At 43.0% G+C, this 21,363-nt stretch overlaps 1 protein-coding gene across 38 annotated transcripts in view; it reads right to left on the bottom strand.

Moving 5' to 3' along the window:
- The window catches only part of APBB2 (amyloid beta precursor protein binding family B member 2), a 381,357-nt gene that overhangs the window by 97,267 nt on the left and 262,727 nt on the right, over positions 1–21,363 (bottom strand). For 19 of the 38 annotated variants that reach the window (XM_070263896.1, XM_070263903.1, XM_023638178.2 and 16 more), the window contains 3 exons: positions 15,207–15,269; positions 14,725–14,810; positions 14,570–14,630 (listed from right to left, as the gene is read on the bottom strand). The exons of 4 other annotated variants lie outside the window; for them this stretch is intronic. In XM_070263896.1, coding sequence (XP_070119997.1) covers positions 14,570–14,630; positions 14,725–14,810; positions 15,207–15,269 — 210 coding nt within the window. The remainder of the gene's footprint in view (positions 1–14,569; positions 14,631–14,724; positions 14,811–15,206; positions 15,270–21,363) is intronic. 15 more of the 38 variants (XM_070263912.1, XM_070263916.1, XM_023638181.2 and 12 more) reach the window with 1 other exon arrangement.

Here is a 21,363-nt window from a genome sequence, read left to right as displayed (position 1 = left end):
GGCTGTGGGCTCTTTATCCCTGGGGCGAAGCTTTAAAAACAGGGTGATGAGTTAATTGTCCCCAGGGACCTTCCTGTTTCAACAGAGATGACTACACCAGAGTCACCAGGTTTATTCTGTATCTAGGTTATGATCCTGTTGGCAAAATGCAATCTCTGTGAAATTCATTCCATAACAACACATTAGAGCCTCAACCATCCCATTTTCCAAATTGCTTTGGGAAGAGTCTTTTACATCTTGAAGGAGAGGAGGGCAGTTCACACTTGAGCACACAGACGAGGACACAAAATACTACTTTTGCGTCTTCAGAACATCTTCACATATTAGCAATGTGACATGCCCCCGGGCTGGCCAGTGCAGATTTTCTTAATTCTACACCGATGACTCTGGTGGGAAAGAGGACTAGCTGGCACGGCGTCACCCAGCTAACATAGCTGCTCAGTGCAGGTGCATGCTCATCTCTGCAGCCTGTGTACCTTTCACTGAGAGAGGTCCACAATGAACTCAAGCAGAATGGGAAGCTGCTCTGCATTTAATGCGACGCCCAACTATGCTTGTGTGCCCCTGAGAAGTTCTTAGCTCCCTGTGTCAACTTTTCCCCCGTGTTAACTTTTTAATAAGTTTAAAAAAAAGATTTCAGGGGAAATGTTTTATAGATGCTACACTATTTATCAACTGTCTTATCTCTCTGACAGTAAGAGAGCTTTAATCCTCTTAAAGGCCAGATTCTGCTGCAGTCTTCCATTCTTTGGCCGTCCTTGTGACTCTGAAAATCACAGTACAGGCTGGGGAGAAGTGGCAGACCACACAAGCAGCGAGCAAACAATCAACAGTTTCCTGCAAAACGAGGACAACTTGGGGGTTGATTACTATTTACATAGAACTTTGGAGTAAGGTTTTTTTTTGCCCTTACTTTAACCTAGGATAAAGCCCCTGGTGACTAAAGTCCAAATCTTTTCAACCAGGACTCTGGAGGCTGAGCCCAGAATGGGCTTCACCGGGGGCACCAGGAAAGGAACGAGGACTTGCGGCACTGGACCCAGGCGCTCCGTTCCAGCTGAACCATGGAGGAACTGTGAATTGATGAACGCTTTAGAAAAACGTGCCCTAATACAAAGGAAAAGGGGAGAGCAATCTGTTCTCTGTAAAGCGAAAAATCACACAAACACGAAATGCAACCAGCCAAAAAACTGATTCAAGGCTTGTTTTGTCTATAAGATGAGTCAACAAACACTCAATACCATTGGCATAGAGGAAATTCGTTGTACATGTCGTCACTGTTTCCTTTACAGAAATTAGATTAAAACTTCTCACACAGTTTCCACAAGCTGGGACTATCCGCATTTTCATTAACAACCAGTGTGTTACCAGATATTCCCCATTTTAATTTTTTCTGAGGTCTGAGAAAAAGAAACTTATGCTGCTTAAGTTAAGCTCTGAGGCATCGCAATAGTCCAACTGCTAAAATGATTCCCAAACTCAGGGATTAGAGAGAGAGGGACGTGGCCTTAGAGATGGCATACCTGGGACTGGGCTCAAACCGCCCCCCACCACCACCACCACCTCCAGGTGACTTTATCCACACAGCAGCAAAACCAGTAACTCACCGTGACCAATGGGACTGTTGGGAACCATTACATCAGAAATTTTTAAAGAAACTCTTGGAAGACCAAAATCATACACTATATTTAGCTAGGGCCGTAGAGTTATCAAACTTTTCTAACATCTTATTTGGTCCTCACAATAACACTATAGTTTCCCAGACTAGCATTAACACCGTCTCATTTTACAGATGAGAAAAGCGATGTTCAGACAGGTTAAACAACTTATTCAAAGTCACACAGCTCATCTGACAGAACTGAGGTATTCTAGCTCCTACTTTACACTCGTTCCCCTTGGAGCATGACCCTGCATGAGGGACAAAGACTCTGGCTGGTTTTTGCTCTTTTGTCATTCACTGGGAGTCAACTGCTTGGGTACTCCAGTAAAAAAAAAAAAAACACAAAAAACCCACACATACAAACAAAACCAAAAAACAAAACACACACACACACAAAAACATTTTATTTTCCCTCTCAATCTTTAAAACAGTTGCACGTCTTCGGGCAAACTTGAGCTTATGGTACAGAACTCCCACCACAACCATCGCACTGGGAATTGGAGAACCAAACCAAATGCCTGTTTACAAGGCCAAAGGAAGGCCCACCTCCATGCAAGGCAGGACAGCTCAGGGATTAAAGGCTTGGGCTGGGAAGCCAGACTGCTTGGGTTCAAATCTCAGGTCCACCATTTACCAGCCACAGAACTGTGGGCAGGTCACCTAACATGCTGTGCCCCAGCTCCAACTGAAAACAGGAGAAATGTGAGAATGGACCTCCTGGGGCTTGTGGGAGAAGAGAACAGTGCTAACACCACATGGGTGTTTGCTGCAGCCATTTACAGAGGTGCTGGCTGGGTCTAAAGACAGGAAACTGAGCTTGTGGATAATGGCCCCAGACCACCTTGGGACGCCTGTGTCCCGTCCATACTACATACTCAATGAACATCAGCTATCATCACCATTATTTAATCAGAAAGAGCACGGGCTTTAGAGTCTGCCTCAGCCACACTCAAATTCTAGTTTATCCACACAATAGATCTGTAATTTTATGAAAGTGACTTAGGTTCCTTGAATCTCAGTTTCCTCATCTGTAAAACGGGAATAAACACATCACCTCTGTTGCAGGGTTGTTCTGAGAATCAGATGACCTGCTGCACGGAGAGCACCCAGTAGGGAGCCCAGCACATGGCTGGAATCAGAGAAAGGCTAGTTTCCTTCTCTGCTCACTCTCTACCATTGCCGAATGATGCAGGTCCACATTGGGTGTCCATCCATTTCATCGTTTCTAGATCTCAACCAAAACGTGGCAGAGATGTATAAGAATATCTGAAGCAGGAGAAATGAGCTTCATATAGGATTTTATTTTCTTTACTAAGTGACACTGATCTATACCATTAGTGAAGAGGGAAAAAATTGTAGGCTTTCTATAAAAATAAGCCTTAGGTTGCTATAGCTCTCATCTGAACTCACAGCTCTGAAAAAAAAGTCAAGCCCTCAGGAGAAGGGCTTTTTGAGAAATCATAAATTCTTGGTTCTAGGTTCCATGTGTGATTTACATGAGCCAACTTTCCAGATTTGCTAGAGATAGGGGTCGCTTGCTGGTCAAACTGACCATTGGTAACGTGGCTGAAGCAGAAAAGTGGGCCCCAGGTGGGGACCTGTCTACCCCCTTCCTGAGCAGCAAGTCTGCTGAGTGGATGAGAGATTGTAATGGAATCCAAAGGGACACATTTCTGCTCTGTGCCCTGAGAAGGTGAACTAAAGCACTGTCTGGCTAGAGATCCGGGTTAGGAATGTGTTGGTTCAATAGCAAAACATAGTCTTAATCAAGCAATTTTTAGTCTGAGGGTCTCTTAAAGTCAACTGAAATTATTTTTAAATTAATCAATTAATTAAAAAAAATTGAGATACAATTGATATATAACATCATGTAAGTTTTAAGGTGTACAATGTGTTGGTTTGATAAATTTACATATTGCAATATGAATACCACCTGAGCGATAGCTAACACCTCTATCGTGTCACTTAGTTATCATTTCTTTTTTCTTGTGGGAACAATAAGGATCTAGTCTCTTAGCAACTTTGAAGTTTACAGTACTGTTGACTATAATCACCATGCTGTGCATCAGATCTCCAGGACTGATTTATCTACTGGTTACAAGTTTGTGCCCTTAAACATTTCCCCAATTCTCCCAACCCCCCCAGCCTCTGGTAACTATCACTCTATGCTCTGTTTCTATGAGCTCGGCTTTTTCAGATTCCATGTATAAGTGATATCATACAGTATTTGTCTTTCTCTGAATGACTTCTCTCATTTAGCATAACGCCCTCAAGGTCCAGCCATGCTGTCACAAATGACAAGACTTCCTTCTTCCTTGTGGCTGAATAATATTCCATTGTGTGTGTGTATATATACATATACACACACCACATCTTCTTTATCCATTCATCTATTGGCTGGCATCTTAGGTTGTCAATTAAAATTATTCACGCATTATTGCTTAGTGAACCAGTCTCAAACTTTGCCTTCAATATGAAGCGGCTGAAATTCCAGCTGCAAGCTCTCTCTTCCTTCTTTAATTCCAGTAACATTGTAATTCTCGTTCTTAACTGACATTACCATTTTCCTGCTGTATTATTTTCTCTTGTTCCCCTCCCCAGTCTGAAGGATCTCATACCACTCTGCTTGTAATAGCTGTTGAGTAAATACACACCAAATGAATGGATGGATGAATTGGTTGCAGACACTTGTTGAAAGCTGTAACTCTTGGTGTAAGTTCAGAGACTGCAAATATGAAAGCCTGCCTCCTAAAATGATTTCCTTAGAAGCACCAGACCCAGGAGCAGAGGAAGAACTCAGGCTCTGATCTTTGTGACTTCACACTTTGATAAGACTTTAAATAGGAGTTGTAGGAGTGAGAGGATGGTGTGGCTTAGCTAAAACGGCTTAGTGTCTGAATTATTCTAACAGTCCTATAGGAAGAACCATCATTTCTGTACCAATTTTATTAACTGCAAAAAAATACGATGTGTCTGCATTACTACCTCAATGCTGATACTGGCATTAATTTCTCAGGCAACAGCCCTGAGACAACAAGGCCTGGTATCTTTTGGCAATTTTCTAGGTAGACTTGGAATGCCAGCTTCAGGACCCCCAGGTCTTGACCAGCTGGCCCTTCCTGGAGGACTCCCCTGCTAGATGAATGTACCACTGCTGTTTCTGCCTGAGGCTCTTCAGATCTTTGACAATCCATGGCCCAGAATTCTCTGCCAGGATCCCACGGAGCAAGGTTCATGCACCTGCTGCTCCAGCACTCTCAGGATGCCCATCTCCACCACTGCTCCTGGCCGCTGCCCATCGCCTCACCCGTTTCCTGCTACATTCCTTCAGGGGAAGAGGGAAGGCTGCCTTTCCTTAATTAGCTTTTCCAGGCATCTGCCCACCACAGGGTGCAGCTGCCGACAATTGGATAACAATGCATCTCATTTCAACAGGGCCCTTCAAAACCCGGGGGTTCACATGGCTGCCAATTCCTTGACTGCTCATTCAGGCAAGTGTAGTGACCAGAAGTTAATAAGGGAATGGAAGCCGTGGTTCTGCCAGAAACACAGCATTATGCTTGGCCGTGTTGGCAAACAAAGGGAAGAAAACCGTTTTAGAAACACAAAAGCTGTCCTCTGGGCTAGGAGACAAAATGAGCATCATCCAAAGCCAATGGCTTTAGTGTCCAAGAGGCAGTGAGTGTCAGCTCTGCTCAGTGGAAAACCACACTGGACTATGGTGGGGAAGCCCAGCTTTGAGTTCTGCTCTTCCATGAGGACAAATGATGCATTCTTGGGTAGATCACTTTGCTTCTCTCTGCTCCTTCCACTTCTCCTAAGGCTTGAATGAGATGGTCCTTATCTTCTCTCTGTTAATGTTCACCTAAAAGCCACGCATGAGACGATGAATCTTGTTCTGGTAGGACTTGGTATGTTTGTCATTGGCTCTGTGCCTTGATTTCTTGATTATCAATTGTGTTGACAATCATGCCCTTCACTAGGGGAATTTTCAATGAATGACTGAAATGTGGGAATCACATTTGTCGCAGATGTATGTCCCAAAGATAGAAGCAAAAAAGCTTCCCATCCTACCTGCTCTCTGCAGTGTGACCTTGCCACTCTTGCTCAAGAGGTGGAGTCCATTTCTCCACCCTTGGATCTGGGCTGTGACTGCTCTGATCAATGGAATGTGATGGAAATGACAGGCTGCCATTTCCAGGAACGTTCTTACCTCACCTGGTAGCTTCAGCTTCCTGCTTCTTGGAACCCAGACACCACGTAAGAAATATACTGGCCTACCCAGAGACCACCACTGTGAGAAGCTCAAGCCACATGGAGAGGCCTTGATGGACGAGATGCCACGTGAAGAGAGAGAATGCCCAAGAGCACTGAGCCACCTGGCACGTGAGGGAAGAAGCCATCTTGGAAGTGGATCATCCAGTCCCGCCTGCGCCAGCTGCCCCCATGTGGATCAGAAAGCAACTGCACCCCAAACCCTTCCCAAATTCCTGAACCCACAAAATAATGAGCAAAACAAACGGTGGTTTTAAGCTACCAAGTTTTGGCGTAGTTTGTTACATAGATCACAGGCATAGATAACAGAAACAATGTTATCTGCAGTATTGGACAAACAGGGAAAAACCTCACCTTAATAGATCTGTTCCCAAAAGCTTTTGCTGAAAATGAACACAAATTTACACACAAAATTATTTTAAAATCTCCTGTACTTACATTTACATTTTGGGGGAGAATCACTAAATCCTGTTGCGATGCAAGGACACTCTAGTTTAGGCAGCATCTCCTTCTGGGAAATCACATTGAATTGGCCTGTTTGCTGTCTGCCCCTTGAAGGCATTGTCTATTCCTCTATGTAAGAGGAACAGTAATCATGGCTGGTGCCCAAAGAAGGCTTATGATGTGCCAGGGATGCTTCCAAGCACTTGACACATACCTTAGGTCTATAACATATCAACTCACTTAACGTTGACCATAGAGCCTTGAGAGTCAGGTGCTATTATTATTCTCACTCTACAGATGAGGAAACTGAGGTACAGACAGGCTAAGTAATTTGCCCAAGGTCACCCAGCTAGTAAGCAGCAAAACCTGGCTTTGAACCCAGGCAGCCTGAGTCCAGAGTCCATGCTCTTAACCACAACTTACAGCCTCTCCTTGAGCATTAAGCATTCAATACATGTTTTTGACTCAATTACTGAATCAACAGCAGAAATCAAATCCAAACTTCTCACACAGATCAGAATTTCTGAAAGAAAAAACCCGTGCCACACAGACAAAAATCAATTATATGAACGACACGCAGACATAAAATCCCATATAAATGCTAAGTAATGATAATGAATTTGCTACACAGACCAGAAATAAATCTGAATGAGAAAAGATACTCCCTACCCCTTCCTGTTTATCTATTAGTGCTAATAGAGTCAGTAGCCGCTAATATAATTACTTCATGAAAATCTATGCTAATAGGAACCAAGGGAAGGCACAGATAAATAAAGCGTACAGATGAATCTTAGAGCCTCAGGTTCACTCACCATTCATTTCAGGAAGTTCCTCCACCAAACCGACTAACCAACTGATTTGTATCATCTCCTTCCTTTTCTCCCCATCTGGGGCAGGTTGTAACAAAAGGATAAGAAGACAAACAAAGCTTTCACAAAAACCAGGGCCTGGAGAAAAAATCCCCGAGCAGCTGAGAGCTGGTTGCAAAGGGCCATACAGAACTGGAAGGTAGAAAGACTATGTCGACCTCCCTGCAGAAGATGCACAAAAGGATACCTTATTTATCAGGTTGCAAACTTTTTACTCTTGCTACTCAAAGTGTTTTGTGCAGAGCAGCAGCATCAGCATCACCTGAGAGCTTGACAGAACTGCCATCCTTGGTCCCGCCCCAGAACAATGGGATTTGCCAACATGTGCAGGAAGTTTGAAAGCCTTAGATTGGACCTTGAGAGTCTGGGGGGACAGTGAAAAGCAAGGGGGGGGGAGGTCTGTCCTCAAGCAATGACCCTCCAGCTCCCTCACCATGCTTACCTCCAACATCTCTGCCAACTCCACCCAAAACACCCAGGCGGCCAAAGTGACCTCAAAGGTCAGGGAAGCAGTAACTGGGAGCGCGTGGGCATGACACTTTCTTGGGTTTTGGAGTTGAATGCATCTGAGTTGGAGTCCCAGTTCCACCAGTTCTTGACTGGTGTAAAACACCATTATGTAACCTGCTCAAAGCACCAGTTTCTTATCTGTCATCTGAGGAAAATCACCATGATGCCTTGTGTTTGCAAGAAAATTGCATGTAAGTGCCTAGCACGGTGCAGAGCCCAGGTGGAGCGTGTGCTGAGAACAGGGAGCCAGCTCCCGCCTCCAGGCCCGGCTCACAGCACTTTCTTTCCTTCCCCAGACACGGAGAGAGATCAGACCGAACTATTTCATCTCCAGAAGCCATACATAAGGACTGCTCCATTTCATTTGGAACCTCAAAATTTCTCAGGACCAGAAGTGACTTCTGAGATGATGACACATTCATTGTACAGATGAAGAAGCTGAAACCCAGAGAATTTAATGCTTGGACAACAAAATCTTCCTCACCCAGTTCCTTTATTATGGATTTTAAAGAAAAATGTTTTAAACACAGTGATAAGAACATCTCCTCACAAATATCCTGAAAATGATTTGTTATACACTGAGGGAAGACAGTAGGATAGGGTGGTCAGAGGTCCTGGACACCCACTTGTGAATGCCATCTCCACCACTAACCAATTGTGTGACCCTAGGAAAGTTATTTACTCAAATTTCCTGGGATTCACTTTTTTCACCTGTAAAGGAGGCCCATTAGATCATTTTGAATGTCACTTCCAGCCATAAGGAATTCAATGATTCCAAATGAAATGCCGATTTCTTTAAAGATGTAATTTTCAATATTGTCCACTAGGAGGCAGAACGCCTCCTTTACAGAAGCCGGAGCAGAACAACACAAAGGATAGGAAAGAACTCTAAGGAACTAGTACACATTTTTCAAACCACTAAATTTTCTGCAATTCAATTATAATTGATTTTTATTTTAGTTTTGACCATTCTCATCAAGCATTTGGCCAGCAATATGCCACGTGCCATGAGGAAAGGAAAATTTTATAGGGCTAAGTTAGGATTTTAAGGTATGTACGTAGGATGAGCACAGGGGGCAGCTGCAAAATAACAGGAATTTAGCAGCGGAAGCTACTTGACCCCCAGAATATGGCAAGGAGCGCCTTCTTGAGAAATGAAGCAGGAGAGGCAATTATCTACAAAAAGTTTGAAGACAGAAAATTTTAAAACATTTTCACATGGAAAAGTGACACAAAATAGAGAAATAAATGAGGAGAGAAAAATATTTAAGAGTACAATAACAAATAAAGTTTTGAATTTAAAAATGCATAGGGACTAAATACAACGTGATATCTTGAATTAGATCCTGGACCAAAAACAACGACACTAGAAGAAAAACTGATAAAATCAGAATAAAGTGTTAGTTAATAGTTTTGTACCACTGTTAATTTCTTAGTTTTGACACATGTACTAGGTTTAGGTAAGATCAGGGGAAGCCAGGTGAAGGCTATAAGGGAACTTTTCTGTGCTATCTTTGTAACTTTTCTGTAAATCTAAAATTACCCCAAAATAAAATTTTTAATTAAAAAAATGGACAGAAAATAAGAGGAAAAAATGGACAAGAATGGACAGAAAGCCAGAGTTTTATAAGAAATGCCCTGTCTTGATGATAATATAAGAAGGGGAAATGTTATAGTAGGAGGTAATAGCTAACATGGAATAAAACAAAGATGAATAAATAAAATGACAAAGCCTAGAGTACAGTGAGCAGTGGAAAAAGAGGCATCTCCCAGGATATTACTGATAGAATTACTCGCCGCTGTCACCTCTCTGAAAAGCAATTTTGCAATAAGTGACAGAAGCCATAAACTGATAGCCTTTGACCTGGTAATACCAGTTTTAGTAGCCTATACCAAAGCAGTAATTTAAAAGAAAAAAAAGTAACCTATTTTTATGAAGTTGTAGCTATCTGCTCTGTAGTACTGGAAATTGCTCTTGTGACTACTGGGTGCCTAGACAGATTATGATGCTATTAATTCAATGGAATATTATAATGGAATTAAGAATGACAAACCTGAGAATTATGGAAAGGGATCTGTGAAATAGTTTTTTGTATGTGTGAGGAAGACTGGCCCTGAGCTAACATCTGTTGCCAATCCTCCTCTTTTTGCTGAGGAAGTCTGTCACTGAGCCAACATCTGTGGTAGTCTTCCTCCATCTTGTATGTGGGATGCTGCCACAGCCTGGCTTGATGAGCGATGCTAGGTCTGCGCCCAGGATCCAAACCTGTGAAACCCCAGGCCACCAAAGTGGAGTGTGCGAACTTAACCACTATGCCACTGGGCTGGCCCCCGTGAAATAATTTTTAAAGAGCTCAGTACATGTGATGTATATCCAAATTGGATCCTGGAACAGAAAAAGGACATTAGTGGAAAAAATGGGAAAATGTGAATAAACCCTCTAGTTTAGTTAATAATAAGGTATCAACATTAATTTCTTAGTTTTGATCATTGTACCATGATTATGAAGACATTTTTATTAGGGAAAGCTAGGTGAAGGGTATATGAGAATTCAATCTTTACGGCTCTTCTATAAATTTACAATTATTTTAAAATATAAAGTTAAGGAGCTCAGAATTATACACACACTCATGCACATATTGCTATCAATGACAAAAAATATTTTTTGTATAAAAAATTAGGTAGGCTCAAAAAACATTTTCATAGTTATAAAAATACTTTGCTTTTTTTGGTGCGGGAGAGAGAGTGGATGTGTGTGTGTGGTCATCTTACACTGCCATTGCTATTTAGAGGTTTCACTGAGCAACTGATTATCAAGATGCTCACACTCAGCGGCTGGAGAGGGTTTCAAAATATCCACATCCTAATAGTCTAAAAATGATCTTTATTTTTTCAGCATGTAAATTTCACTTAGGGCATAAGAAAGACATTTTTGATAATCTTTTTAGCAATCATTCCTCAGGGACTATATTTAAAATTCTATCATACATGAAATTAAATATTTTTTTCTAAAGAAAGGATACTTGCTGCCTGTTTTGGAGGTGCTAGGTTTCCTGGTCCTTGGCAGACTGAAAGAACGGAAAAGGTTATCTAAGGAGGTAACTTACTTCTACCAAGGAGCCTGAACATCCGGGAAACCCAGATCTTGCCACTTCTCCATTCTTAGGCGCCTGAGGCAGCAGTGAAGGGTGAGGAGTAACTAAGAGGGCGGATAGGAGAGGACAGAAGGCGGTGGTGATGGAGAGCTTCCCCAAAGGGGCTTCGTTAAAGTCACTTCTCAACTCACTGACATCTTCAAAATTTGTAAAAAATAATTCATTTAGGGCTGTTGGATTTTGAAATAGTTGAAATTCTGAAAGATTGTCTTGGCCTTCCCCACAGGGTTTCCTGGGCCCACTTCCATTAGTGGGTGGAAGGACCCTGCATCCAGAGAAGGACAACGAGACCCCTCGATTTCCTCAATGGGACATCAACCCACCATCTGCCTGGTGTATCTAAAGTGCACAGCTCTGCCAATCCCCAGCAACGCAGCTTAGCTCCAATCCAGCCCCCTGCTCCCTCCTAGGCCCAACTTTCATCATAAGCCTAGTTGAAACTCCAAGAGGTGGTCTGAAAAAACCTGCAGTCCATCGATTCCACTTCTAGAGTCTAGAGTTCATCTCTGCCTCAAGTTGGACCAGAAAGCTGGTCCACACTGTCATGATCCTCTACCAATTTACTTGAAATGAATTTTGCTGGGGTGTTTGTCTTTCGCTTCCAATGAATAATGCTATGCAATACCAACTGTCAAAATCCAAATTTCTATATATTATATATTTGGAATACTGTTGAGGACTCTGATCACATTATTCCATGGTAGCTCCTAAATGAAGCTCCAAGTCAGACTTTTCTTTAGACAGTCTAGTGAGCACGGGCTCTGGAGCCAAATAGCCTGGAATCAAATGCTGACTCTACTATTTACTGGCTGTTAACCTTTTGATGTCTCAGTTTCCACATTTGCAATATGGAGATAATGACACTTAGCCCATTGAATTTTTGCGAGGAAGAGAGTCACCAGAAATAAAGTCTTTAGGACCATGCCTGGCAAAAAGTTAGCATTCAATAAATACTCACTATTACAATTATTTTATAATGAAGCACTAGAAAAACCATCACACAGCATAAGGAACTGGAATGCTTTTGCCTTATGCATAGTGTGATTCACACAAAGCAGAGTTCTGAAACTCTTTTCCCCTACCAACATGCTTGGGGTCCTCAAGAGTGACAATGACTTTCCACAGCACAGGGGACCTTCAGAATCTCAGGCGGGGCAGGGGCAGCTGGAAGCATGAAGTTTGCAAAAATCCTTTCAAGATTCTGAGTTGCCCTTAGAGATTCATGCCATTCACCCTAAGAATCCTCCATGTAAAGAATCACCAGGAAGCACAAAAATGAACCTAAAGGTCAATTTTCCTAACTATGCAGAGACCTATGCTTTCCACAGCCATGTTTTTCCCTTCTCCCCAGTCTGATCTGTCCTAACTCCGTCTACTGCCCCAATACAGACAGATGCACCTGCCTCTTCCCTTATATTTTCTGAGCCTTTTTAAGAAAGCGTCCGTTCTTATATGTCTTCTCAGATCTTTTGTGGAACAAAGTAGGATTTAAAATAATACAACACAAGTACTTTTTTGTTTAGAACTCAGTACAACTTCGGTAACTTGTGACAAAGCTGAGCATCCTTATTAACACGAACAAATTCATAATAGGTGTTGGAACAGACATGCTGGCAATAGAAAGGGGGCAGACAAAGAATTCAGTAAGCAATACAACTGGGATGGGGGAAAAAAAGAAAGCACTGACTCAGGTAATATTTCCACCAGGCCTTCTATTCCTATTACCAATTCAATCTCTATTCCACGCGTCACCTTCCCTGCCCACTCCTGTCAACTTCACCAGGTGGCTTTACTGACATCACTACCCCAGCCCTGACGGTGCCAGATGCTGCTGCTGCTCGCCCCTCCTCCTCCAGCCTTTGCTGAGAGCCCTTGTAAAACACCTGATGGCAGAGCAAATTATTCACAGCCCACGTTCCTGTTTTCCTGCATCCCTTCCTCACCATAAAATTTATCTTTAAAGCCCAGCATGTTAGCAGGAGCCCAAGGACCTGTTCAGAACACTGCTGGCTCTAGAGTGGCCTTCATCTGATCACGCTGTGCTTAGCATGAAACTGAGTACTCTAGGAGCAGCGGAGATTTCCAGTGCGAGCCCTGAAATTCTTACAGAACCAATGCCAATTGGCAGTTTCTGGCAAAGCAGTCAAGGTTTTGAACCCGCATGTTGTTCCCCCACTTTAAGGAACCTATTTGCTGTTTTATTCATAGACACAGATCTACTTTGGGATTCAGAAAAAGTATCTAGGACCAGCTACATAATTTGCAAATGAAAATGAAATGTGCAAAATAAAAATGCAGGGCCCCTTGTTCAAAAAGTAGGAAAAAATTTAAAAAGTACTAAGACACGAAGCTTTTTCCTTCTTCTGCATTCTGTCTCTTGACCAGTTACGCTGTTTTTCAGTTGCTATTTAATGTCATGCTCCCTTGGACAAGAGGATACTAGCAGGGTGAGTGCAGACCATCACAGGTGCCCAGGGGCTCTGCCCACCCCCACAGACCATCAGCTTCTGGGCTCCCCCTCCCACCAGCTGCTGGACCAATGTACCACACCCTGACCGGGACTGGGGAAATTGAGCCAGGAATCCTTCTTCTCCAGGGACCCACCACCCCAATCCAGAGCAGACGGGTGACTCTCAAGTGCATTGCAACATCTATGCTGGAACACATTAGGTACCTAGATTGGGAGTAGGCAGGGCCCACCCTTACTACGTCACCACTGAATATACCAGGCACTGTCACAGACTAGGCTGGGTAGGCCACTGCTTAGCCCCTTCCAGAGATGCCATGGAGATTGTGTGCTCGATGCCAACTCTCCTCATGCTCACACCTAGGCCCCTACTGGGGAGGAAGGCAGTAGTAATTGCTGGGTGGGGGCAGGGATGGGGAGGTCTGGCAGGACCTGGGGTGCCAAGGAGCAGGGGAACAGGCAGTCAAGAACCACCCAGAGAGGTAGGGAGGTAACAGGACTGTGTAAGAGCCAAGGCTCCAACCCCAGAGTGCACGCTCCATTGCCCCAATGGACTTCTCTTATAAAACACAAACTCAAAGATAAAATCATTACGAATTTCAAGACGGCAATCGTACAGCATTAAAACCCCTTGAATGGGGCCCTGATTCTCAGCATAAGACGCTGTGTAACTGCACTGGCCACCTGCCCTTAACGCTGGCCCTGCTGGTACTCCACCAAAAGTCCAAAAGCAAAAGTTCCCTCTCACTTTCCATCATAAAACACGCCTGTGTTTATGACAGGGATGGCACCTTGCACAGGGGTGAGGCTACACGGGAGGACGTAGGCGGGAAGGTCCCACACCACCTGTTCAACCACCCCTCCCACTGCACTGCAAAGCAGAGCCTGCTTTATCTCCAAAGGCTTCTGAAGCTCAGCCATTCAAACAATAATTTTAACTTATCACATCGTGCAAAGAATTGACGTAGTGGATACAGGCAGGGTCTTGATGAACACAGAAATCCTCCCAAACCTAACTTGGCCTAGGGATTTACTTTAAGTGTCAGGAGATCAGGAAAGAGAGAGGATGGAGGGAGAACTACTTATTAAGTGCCTCTGGGTTGACGGTTTATCAAAACTGGGCCATTATCCAAAGTCACGACTGATGCAAGAATATAAGCTGGTGGCTGAAAGCACGTTTCTTACAAACCTTGGCTTCTGGGTCACTGTTGATACTACAAGAATCGTCATCATCAGCATGTGGGGCACTTCTAGGAAGAAAAACAGAAAATTGGACTTAGAATTCTATTGCCAACTCCAGCTGCACAAAGCCACATATTATGGCAGGTCCTTCCAATGCCCTACCTGAGTTTCAAAGATGCATAACGTAGTGTTGCTCCTTCAAACTCTTTTAAGCTGGGGTCCGGGTTAACTGTGGCTGCATGCAAATCCTAGAGGAAAATAGATCCCTGTTAATGGAGAAAGGGGGAGGGCCCATTACATGGCCTCCGGTATCAAAGGGGAGGAGAGTCCTCCTGGCATGAGGCAGAGAGCGTACGTGAGCTTAGGCAGAGAAAGGCATGCATGCAAGGACTGCCGGAGGCTGACTCGGTGCAAGCGTCGTTCTTACAAGACAACGGGGAACCTGGGGCAATCAGCTTGAAGTGATTCACAACGGGAGACATCAAAAAAAGGCCACACGTGTGTGAGCTGGATGGCCCTAGCAAGAAGCCCCATCACTGCGTTCCTGTGGAATGCATGATAGTCATGAAGAAGAAAAATATACAGCCACGGCCATGCAAAAAGGACACAATAGCAAATGATCTGAGATCTGACAATATACTTGCCTTCCAAATGTCACTATTAATCTTTCCCCCATTCAGAACAGCAAAATCACTCCATGGCTGTTTCTAGACATACAATTATTCACACAGGAAAAAGCACATTGATTTAAAAAAAAACAAAAAAGAAAGAAAGGAAAGGAAAGAAAAAAAAAACACAAGACACTGTTGTTAGCATTGATATTCACAGGATGGGTTAGGGAACAAATTCACTCTAACAGCAACTTGTTAGCTCACTCTGTCTAGATCTAGATTACCACCTGAAGACCAGGGCAGGAGGAAAGAGATGGAGCTTTAACCACTTTCCAAAACAAAGGACTGAACATTAGTAGCAGACAGTGAAACCATTCTCTAAATGTGGCCTTAAAAGCACACAATATGCTTCCACGTGTTAAATGCCTACCATCCCTAACTCCATAAGAAACTTTTCCCCTTCCATTAACCACACAGAACTGTTTTCCGGAGGTGGAGTGGAATGTGGGATGATACTTGTGAGTGTGCTGGTTTGGAAACTGAGGAATGTCTGTGGCTGAGGGCATAAAAGCTGGAGGTCAAAATTATTTTCCTCTAAAAAAGACAATGAAGGAGAAAGAGGGTAAGGAACACAGCCTCAACATCTTGCTGAGATTTAACCCAACAAAAAACAGCCCCAACAATCTAACGTAAATTCCTCTAACTCATAAAAAGCTCTACTTCCCTGCCAGACAAGCCCCTTCACAAATTAACATTTGATCACGAGATGACTTTCTAAACACAATTATAGAAGCAAGCATGAAGCCTTGCCCTATTGGCAGAATTCTTGCACTTGACTTTTGAATCTAAACAACTCCTTCCATTCACCTTGGGCAACAAGGAAATGTTTCTTTCTTTCTACTCTATTGAGTAAATATTCAAATATTTTTCATCCAAGATTTTGGGAAATAAATAATACTAATAAAACACCCATGGCCATCCTTCTGAATTTGTTCCATTGATTTGTCAGGCAAATCTCTTTTCTTGTATAATAAATCAACAATGGAAACTTTTTAACTAAGTAACTTTTCAACTAAAGTTCTTTGAAAATGAGTAAGGAATATCGACCCATAACTTTCGCTCATAATGTTAAGAGAATTTTTTCTAAAACCAAGCAGAAGCAGCTAAGGTCAAAGGTTCCATGTGTTGAAAGATACATTTCTTTGACCCTGTGGACTGTAGGTGGGCAAAGTCATTGCAAATTTAGATCCATTGTCACTACTGCACAGTTGGTATCATTGTTGCTTTCTTTTTCAGACTAGGAACCTGAACTGCAGTTTTTCCAAATAAAATAGAACTTAGACCACTGCATTTATTTTTTTTTAAATAATCTCTTTTATTGAGGAAAAGAGCAGGAATGCTGCCTTATCTCTCCTCATTCCATCTCCAAAAGCAATGCTCAGCCAGCTGGGGGGACGTGTGAAGCCCCTAAAATGGGTGGAGGGTTTGTACATGTGTGCTTTCCTGGGGAGAAGATCCCCAACTTTTCTCATATCTTCAGAGGGGCCAGTGACCAAGAAAGGTTTAGGATCACCATCATTTAAGTACTCATGATAAGAACGTGAAATATCAAAAATTTTAAGCTAAAATTTTTTTTAATTTCATAAAGATTGGCACCTGAGCTAACACCTGTTGCCAATCTTCTTTTCTTCCTTCTTCTTCTCCCCAAAGCACCCACTACATAGTTGTATATTCTAGTTGTGAGTGCCTCTGGTTGTGCTATGTGGGACGCCACCTCAGCATGGCCTGACAAGTGGTGCCATGTCCGCACCCAGGATCCGAGCGGGAGAAACCCTGGGCTGCCGAAGCAGAGCACATGAACTTAACCTCTCGGCCACCGGGCCAGCCCCTAAAATTTCCTTTTAAAAAGCAAAACAAGCCTATTTGACCCCAATTTGTTATCACTGTTTGAATGTGTGCAGTATTTGTTTTTCATTTAATTTGAACATTGAAAAAGGCTATCAGATGGTGATTAGGAAGACTCAAGGTAACCACGTTCTTGTCGCAGAAATTAAAACAAAGAGGAGGTGTCTGACAAAAGGAATCTGAAGTCAGAAATTATCCTCAAAAGATACTGTGTTGGAACCAGAAAGAAAGAGTACTTTTTAAAACATGTATTCAGAAAACCTTTGGCATTTAATTAAAATAGTTGTGTGTGTGTGTGTGTGTGTGTTTAAAACTTTTCATGTATTTACTCTTTGTACATAGGGGTCCCTACACAGTAAAAGTTGATTACAGTTCTAAGACTATATGACTCTACTCTCATGCCACGGAGACACCAGTCATCTTGCAAACTTACAACAATCACCTTTGACAGATTTAAATAAACAAAGGCCCTCTACGGTGATTTTGCAAAAGCTTAAAATAACTTGGGTACTCCTAAAGAAACCCTTTAGGACAAAACTCAGGTAAGGAAAAATGGGACTAACATTCTATGTTATAACTAGGCCAAAAGACCATTTTTCCTTCCTATATTTAAAAATATTCATTTTTAGAAATTTTCTCCCCCATATAAGTGACCACAATTTTTCTTTTTTAAAATTCAGGGCAATGAAAGACAAAAACAATTTGTCTTAAATTTTAGGAACTCCATATTCTATTCGTCTAATATTTTTTAATGAAGAAGAGAGAATATAATAGTTTAGCTAAAGAATTTTTTAAGAAACAACCCAGCCTGTAGTCTGGGTGGTGGGAGTGAGAGGAGAAAGAAGAGAAGTGACAAGAAGAGAGGAAAAGGCAGGTGGAGCAACGTCCTCAGGAAAGACACGGACACGGAGAAAGGGAACAAGGGTAGCTACAGAAGAACAGAGACTATCTTCCATGAGCAATGACCTCCCAATTGATAGTCTTTCAGGCAGCGCAGCTAAAGCCTGGCACAGCTGAGAGGTTCTGGTGCCAGAGTTACAGCCAAGCACGTACTCTCCTGGTGCTCATCTTGACCCCAATGGCAGTGATCACAGTCAGCTCTGGGAGAGCCCTGGAGCCCAGCCCCTCGGCGACAGTGGGGATTGACCCAGAGCCTTGAGCATGGTGCCCATCATGACCCTTCATGGTCTTTCAACATGGCACCTTCATGACCACATAGCAGAAGCTGTGCCAGGGTGGACCCACTACGGGAAACCAACTGTATAACCTTGACTGCTAAGCACTTTTCTCTTCCATACTTCTCTTCTAGGATCTTGGAAAGCAATTCCACAAATCAAACAAAAATGATGCCTTCTCCTTCTTCAGGAAAAAAGCTAGTAGTAGAGTTGACCCTTTGACAGTGTCAACGGGGTGTTCTTGAGGATCGGGTCTGAGAGGATGAGAAAGTCTATACGGTGGTATCAAATGCAAACTGGAGAGCCAGGCTGGAGGGTGGAACCTGCTGAGAACTGGGTAAGGAGGAAAGCGTTCGAATGTTCGACATGGGCTTTGGCGAAGCTGTAATCACATCATCTCTGCGTGCACTTCAGAAGTTCTGAAGTTAATGCAGCCTGCTTGAAAGCCCAAGTTCAAATATTGCCTCTGCTTGCACCTGCTCATGAGCTCAGTCCCTCATCTATCAAACAGGGCTAAGACGACCTCCCATTAGAGTGTGGACAAAGTGAGATCAAGAACGTCATCCCTCAGCCTGGGCACTCGCGCCTGGGTATTGGCTGCCCAGGCAGTTTCCTTACCCTCTAGTCTTTCCATGAACAAAAGAAATAAGGCCATTTGTAAGAATAAAAAGTTTGGGGGACTATGGACTACAAAGTGTGATGAATTATGCTTCTTAATCCTCTTTTGTCAAGACTTCAGCCTTCGTTTGTGCAGCCTTGATAAATGGCAGAGCACCTGGAATTCTGGAATTCCAAGGAATAGGTCAGGCAGTGTTCATGAGCATTGTATCCACATATGTGTGTCTATTTTTCCCTTCTTTTTAAAATGCTGTGTTTTGTTGGATGCAACATTATCAGAAGAATAGAGTTATGGTTTATCATGCAAACACAATCCAGAGAAGTAAAAAAATATATATATTTCAAACCAGTAAACAGACTGACAAACACTTGTGTGATGACATGAGTCTCCGTGAGCAGCAGTGCAATGCAGAAACAGTAAGCTAGGGAAGGGTCATCGGGGGCCCAGGGCTCTGGTGCTGGCTTTATCACTGCAGCAAGTCAACTAAGAGTTCCCTCAGCTACGAAGAAGGTATTCCTTCATTCAGCAAATATTTAATGAACTTCACCATGTACCAGGCACTGTGCCAGGTGCTGGGGACACAAGATGAGGGGCACAGGTCCTGACCCCACAGGAGGGAGACTGACATGCCACAAGTAATACTACTACAAAGAGACACTGTGGAAAAAGGGCTTTCAGGGCAGAGGGGTGAGAGCAATAAGTCCCAGGAGATGCTAAGATGAGGCCAAAGAATTTAAGAGGAAGTCACAGAGATAAAAACAGGGAGACTAGATTCACTAGAGGACCAGCTCTTATACTTCCTCAGCATAGAATCACCCAGAAAGCTTATGGTAAAGACAGACTCTCAGGTCCCACCCCTGGAGAGTCTAGCTCAGCTGCCTGGAGTAGGACCAAGGAGCCAGCATGTTCTACAAGTCCCAGAGATGATCCTGGCCACAGTCTTTGGCTCCCAGGCTGAGAAATACTGCCATAGCATTCACTAGGCCTTTCTTGAAGGTTCCTGACAGCTCTAAAACATCATGATTACTTTTTTGTGTGTGTGAGAGGAAGATTCACCCTGAGCTAACATCCATTGCCAATCCTCCTTTTTTTTTTTTTTTTTTTGCTTGAGGAAGATTAGCCCTGCGCTAACATCTGCATCAATCTTCCTCTCCTTTATATGTGGGATTCCTCCACAGCATGGCTGATGAGTGGAGTAGGTCTGCACCTGGAATCTAAACCCATGAACGCAGGCCACCAAAGTGGAACGCATGGAACTTTAACCATTTTGCCACATGGCCAGCCCTAAATGTCAGGATTACTTGATCAGGTCAAGAAGTTCAGTAAAATGATGATAGGCTGGCTCCTTCATGTTACCTTATTTCTAATTGTTTATGAAAATCGTAGGTTCCAATGCCATACGTGGATTTTGCCCCTCCTAAGGAGTTAGCGGCTCAGCCTCCCACATGAGCAATGCAGCAAGAAGAGTGAATTATGATGAAGAAGGAATCAGAGTCCTGAGAAACAATTTGACATTCCCTTGCTTCAGACCCACTTTCTCCTCCATACCATCTTCCTAAGGAACTGGGAAACACCTTCAGTTAGAAGGATTTTAAGTAAGACTTGCCTATGGGCCAATGGTTATTCCTAAAAATATTTTGTGTGGCTCCCTCTTCTCTCTAAAATTCAACATCCAAGTAATTTGGAACAAATCAATGGATTGGAGGGAAATCATCATGGGCCAAATTTCAGCAGCAAATGCTTCCCGGCCAGTTTATAAACTTTCAAAAATACTGCTGGCATGTGCAGAAGAAACATTATCCACTGCGCTTAACACTTCCCCAGTGAACTTTGGAATGTGAAATGTAAAATGTTCAAGCTGTAAGGATGCTTTCAGTCCTAAACTTTAATCAAGCTTAGTCAACAGATTTGGCACTTATTTATTTGATTTTTTTTGTTTTAAATCCAGCTCAGGAAAAACCTGAATAAAATATGCATTTCTAACATGATCTATTACAAGTTTGTTCTCCGCCTTCACATTTTGCCTTCTCTCATGTTTCTAAATTAGTTAAAATAGATTCTACTTAGGGATCAAAGAAATGGTATCAGAGAAATAATTTCTCTTCAACTGTTATTAGCACCTGAGACCGTGTTATCAAGAGAAGGTATTTTCTAGAAAGTTCTGCATATGGCACAGCCCTCCCGTGGGGTGAGATGAAGAGATTCAAGGCTCCCCGAGCCCCACGACACACAGTCTAGTGAAGCATGGGGTAGGGATGGGGGTGAGCAGAGCTTCATTCAAGCTTGACTCCACCATGTATTAGGCGTGTGATCTTGGGGAAGCTCCTTCACCTCTCTGTGTCTCAATGTTGTCAAATGTAAAAGGAGAATGACAACTATAGTATCAGATGTAAACAGTTTTATGAGGATAAGGCATGAGTCCGGCACTGTATACACTCAATTACCCCTAGTGCTTCTTGTTTAATATCTACGTCAGCATTTGCATGTCCTA

This window comes from Equus caballus, chromosome 3 (genome assembly GCF_041296265.1).
Source record: "Equus caballus isolate H_3958 breed thoroughbred chromosome 3, TB-T2T, whole genome shotgun sequence".
In the NCBI taxonomy this organism is placed as follows: Eukaryota; Metazoa; Chordata; class Mammalia; order Perissodactyla; family Equidae; genus Equus; species Equus caballus.
This window is presented reverse-complemented; position numbering and strand designations above follow the sequence as displayed.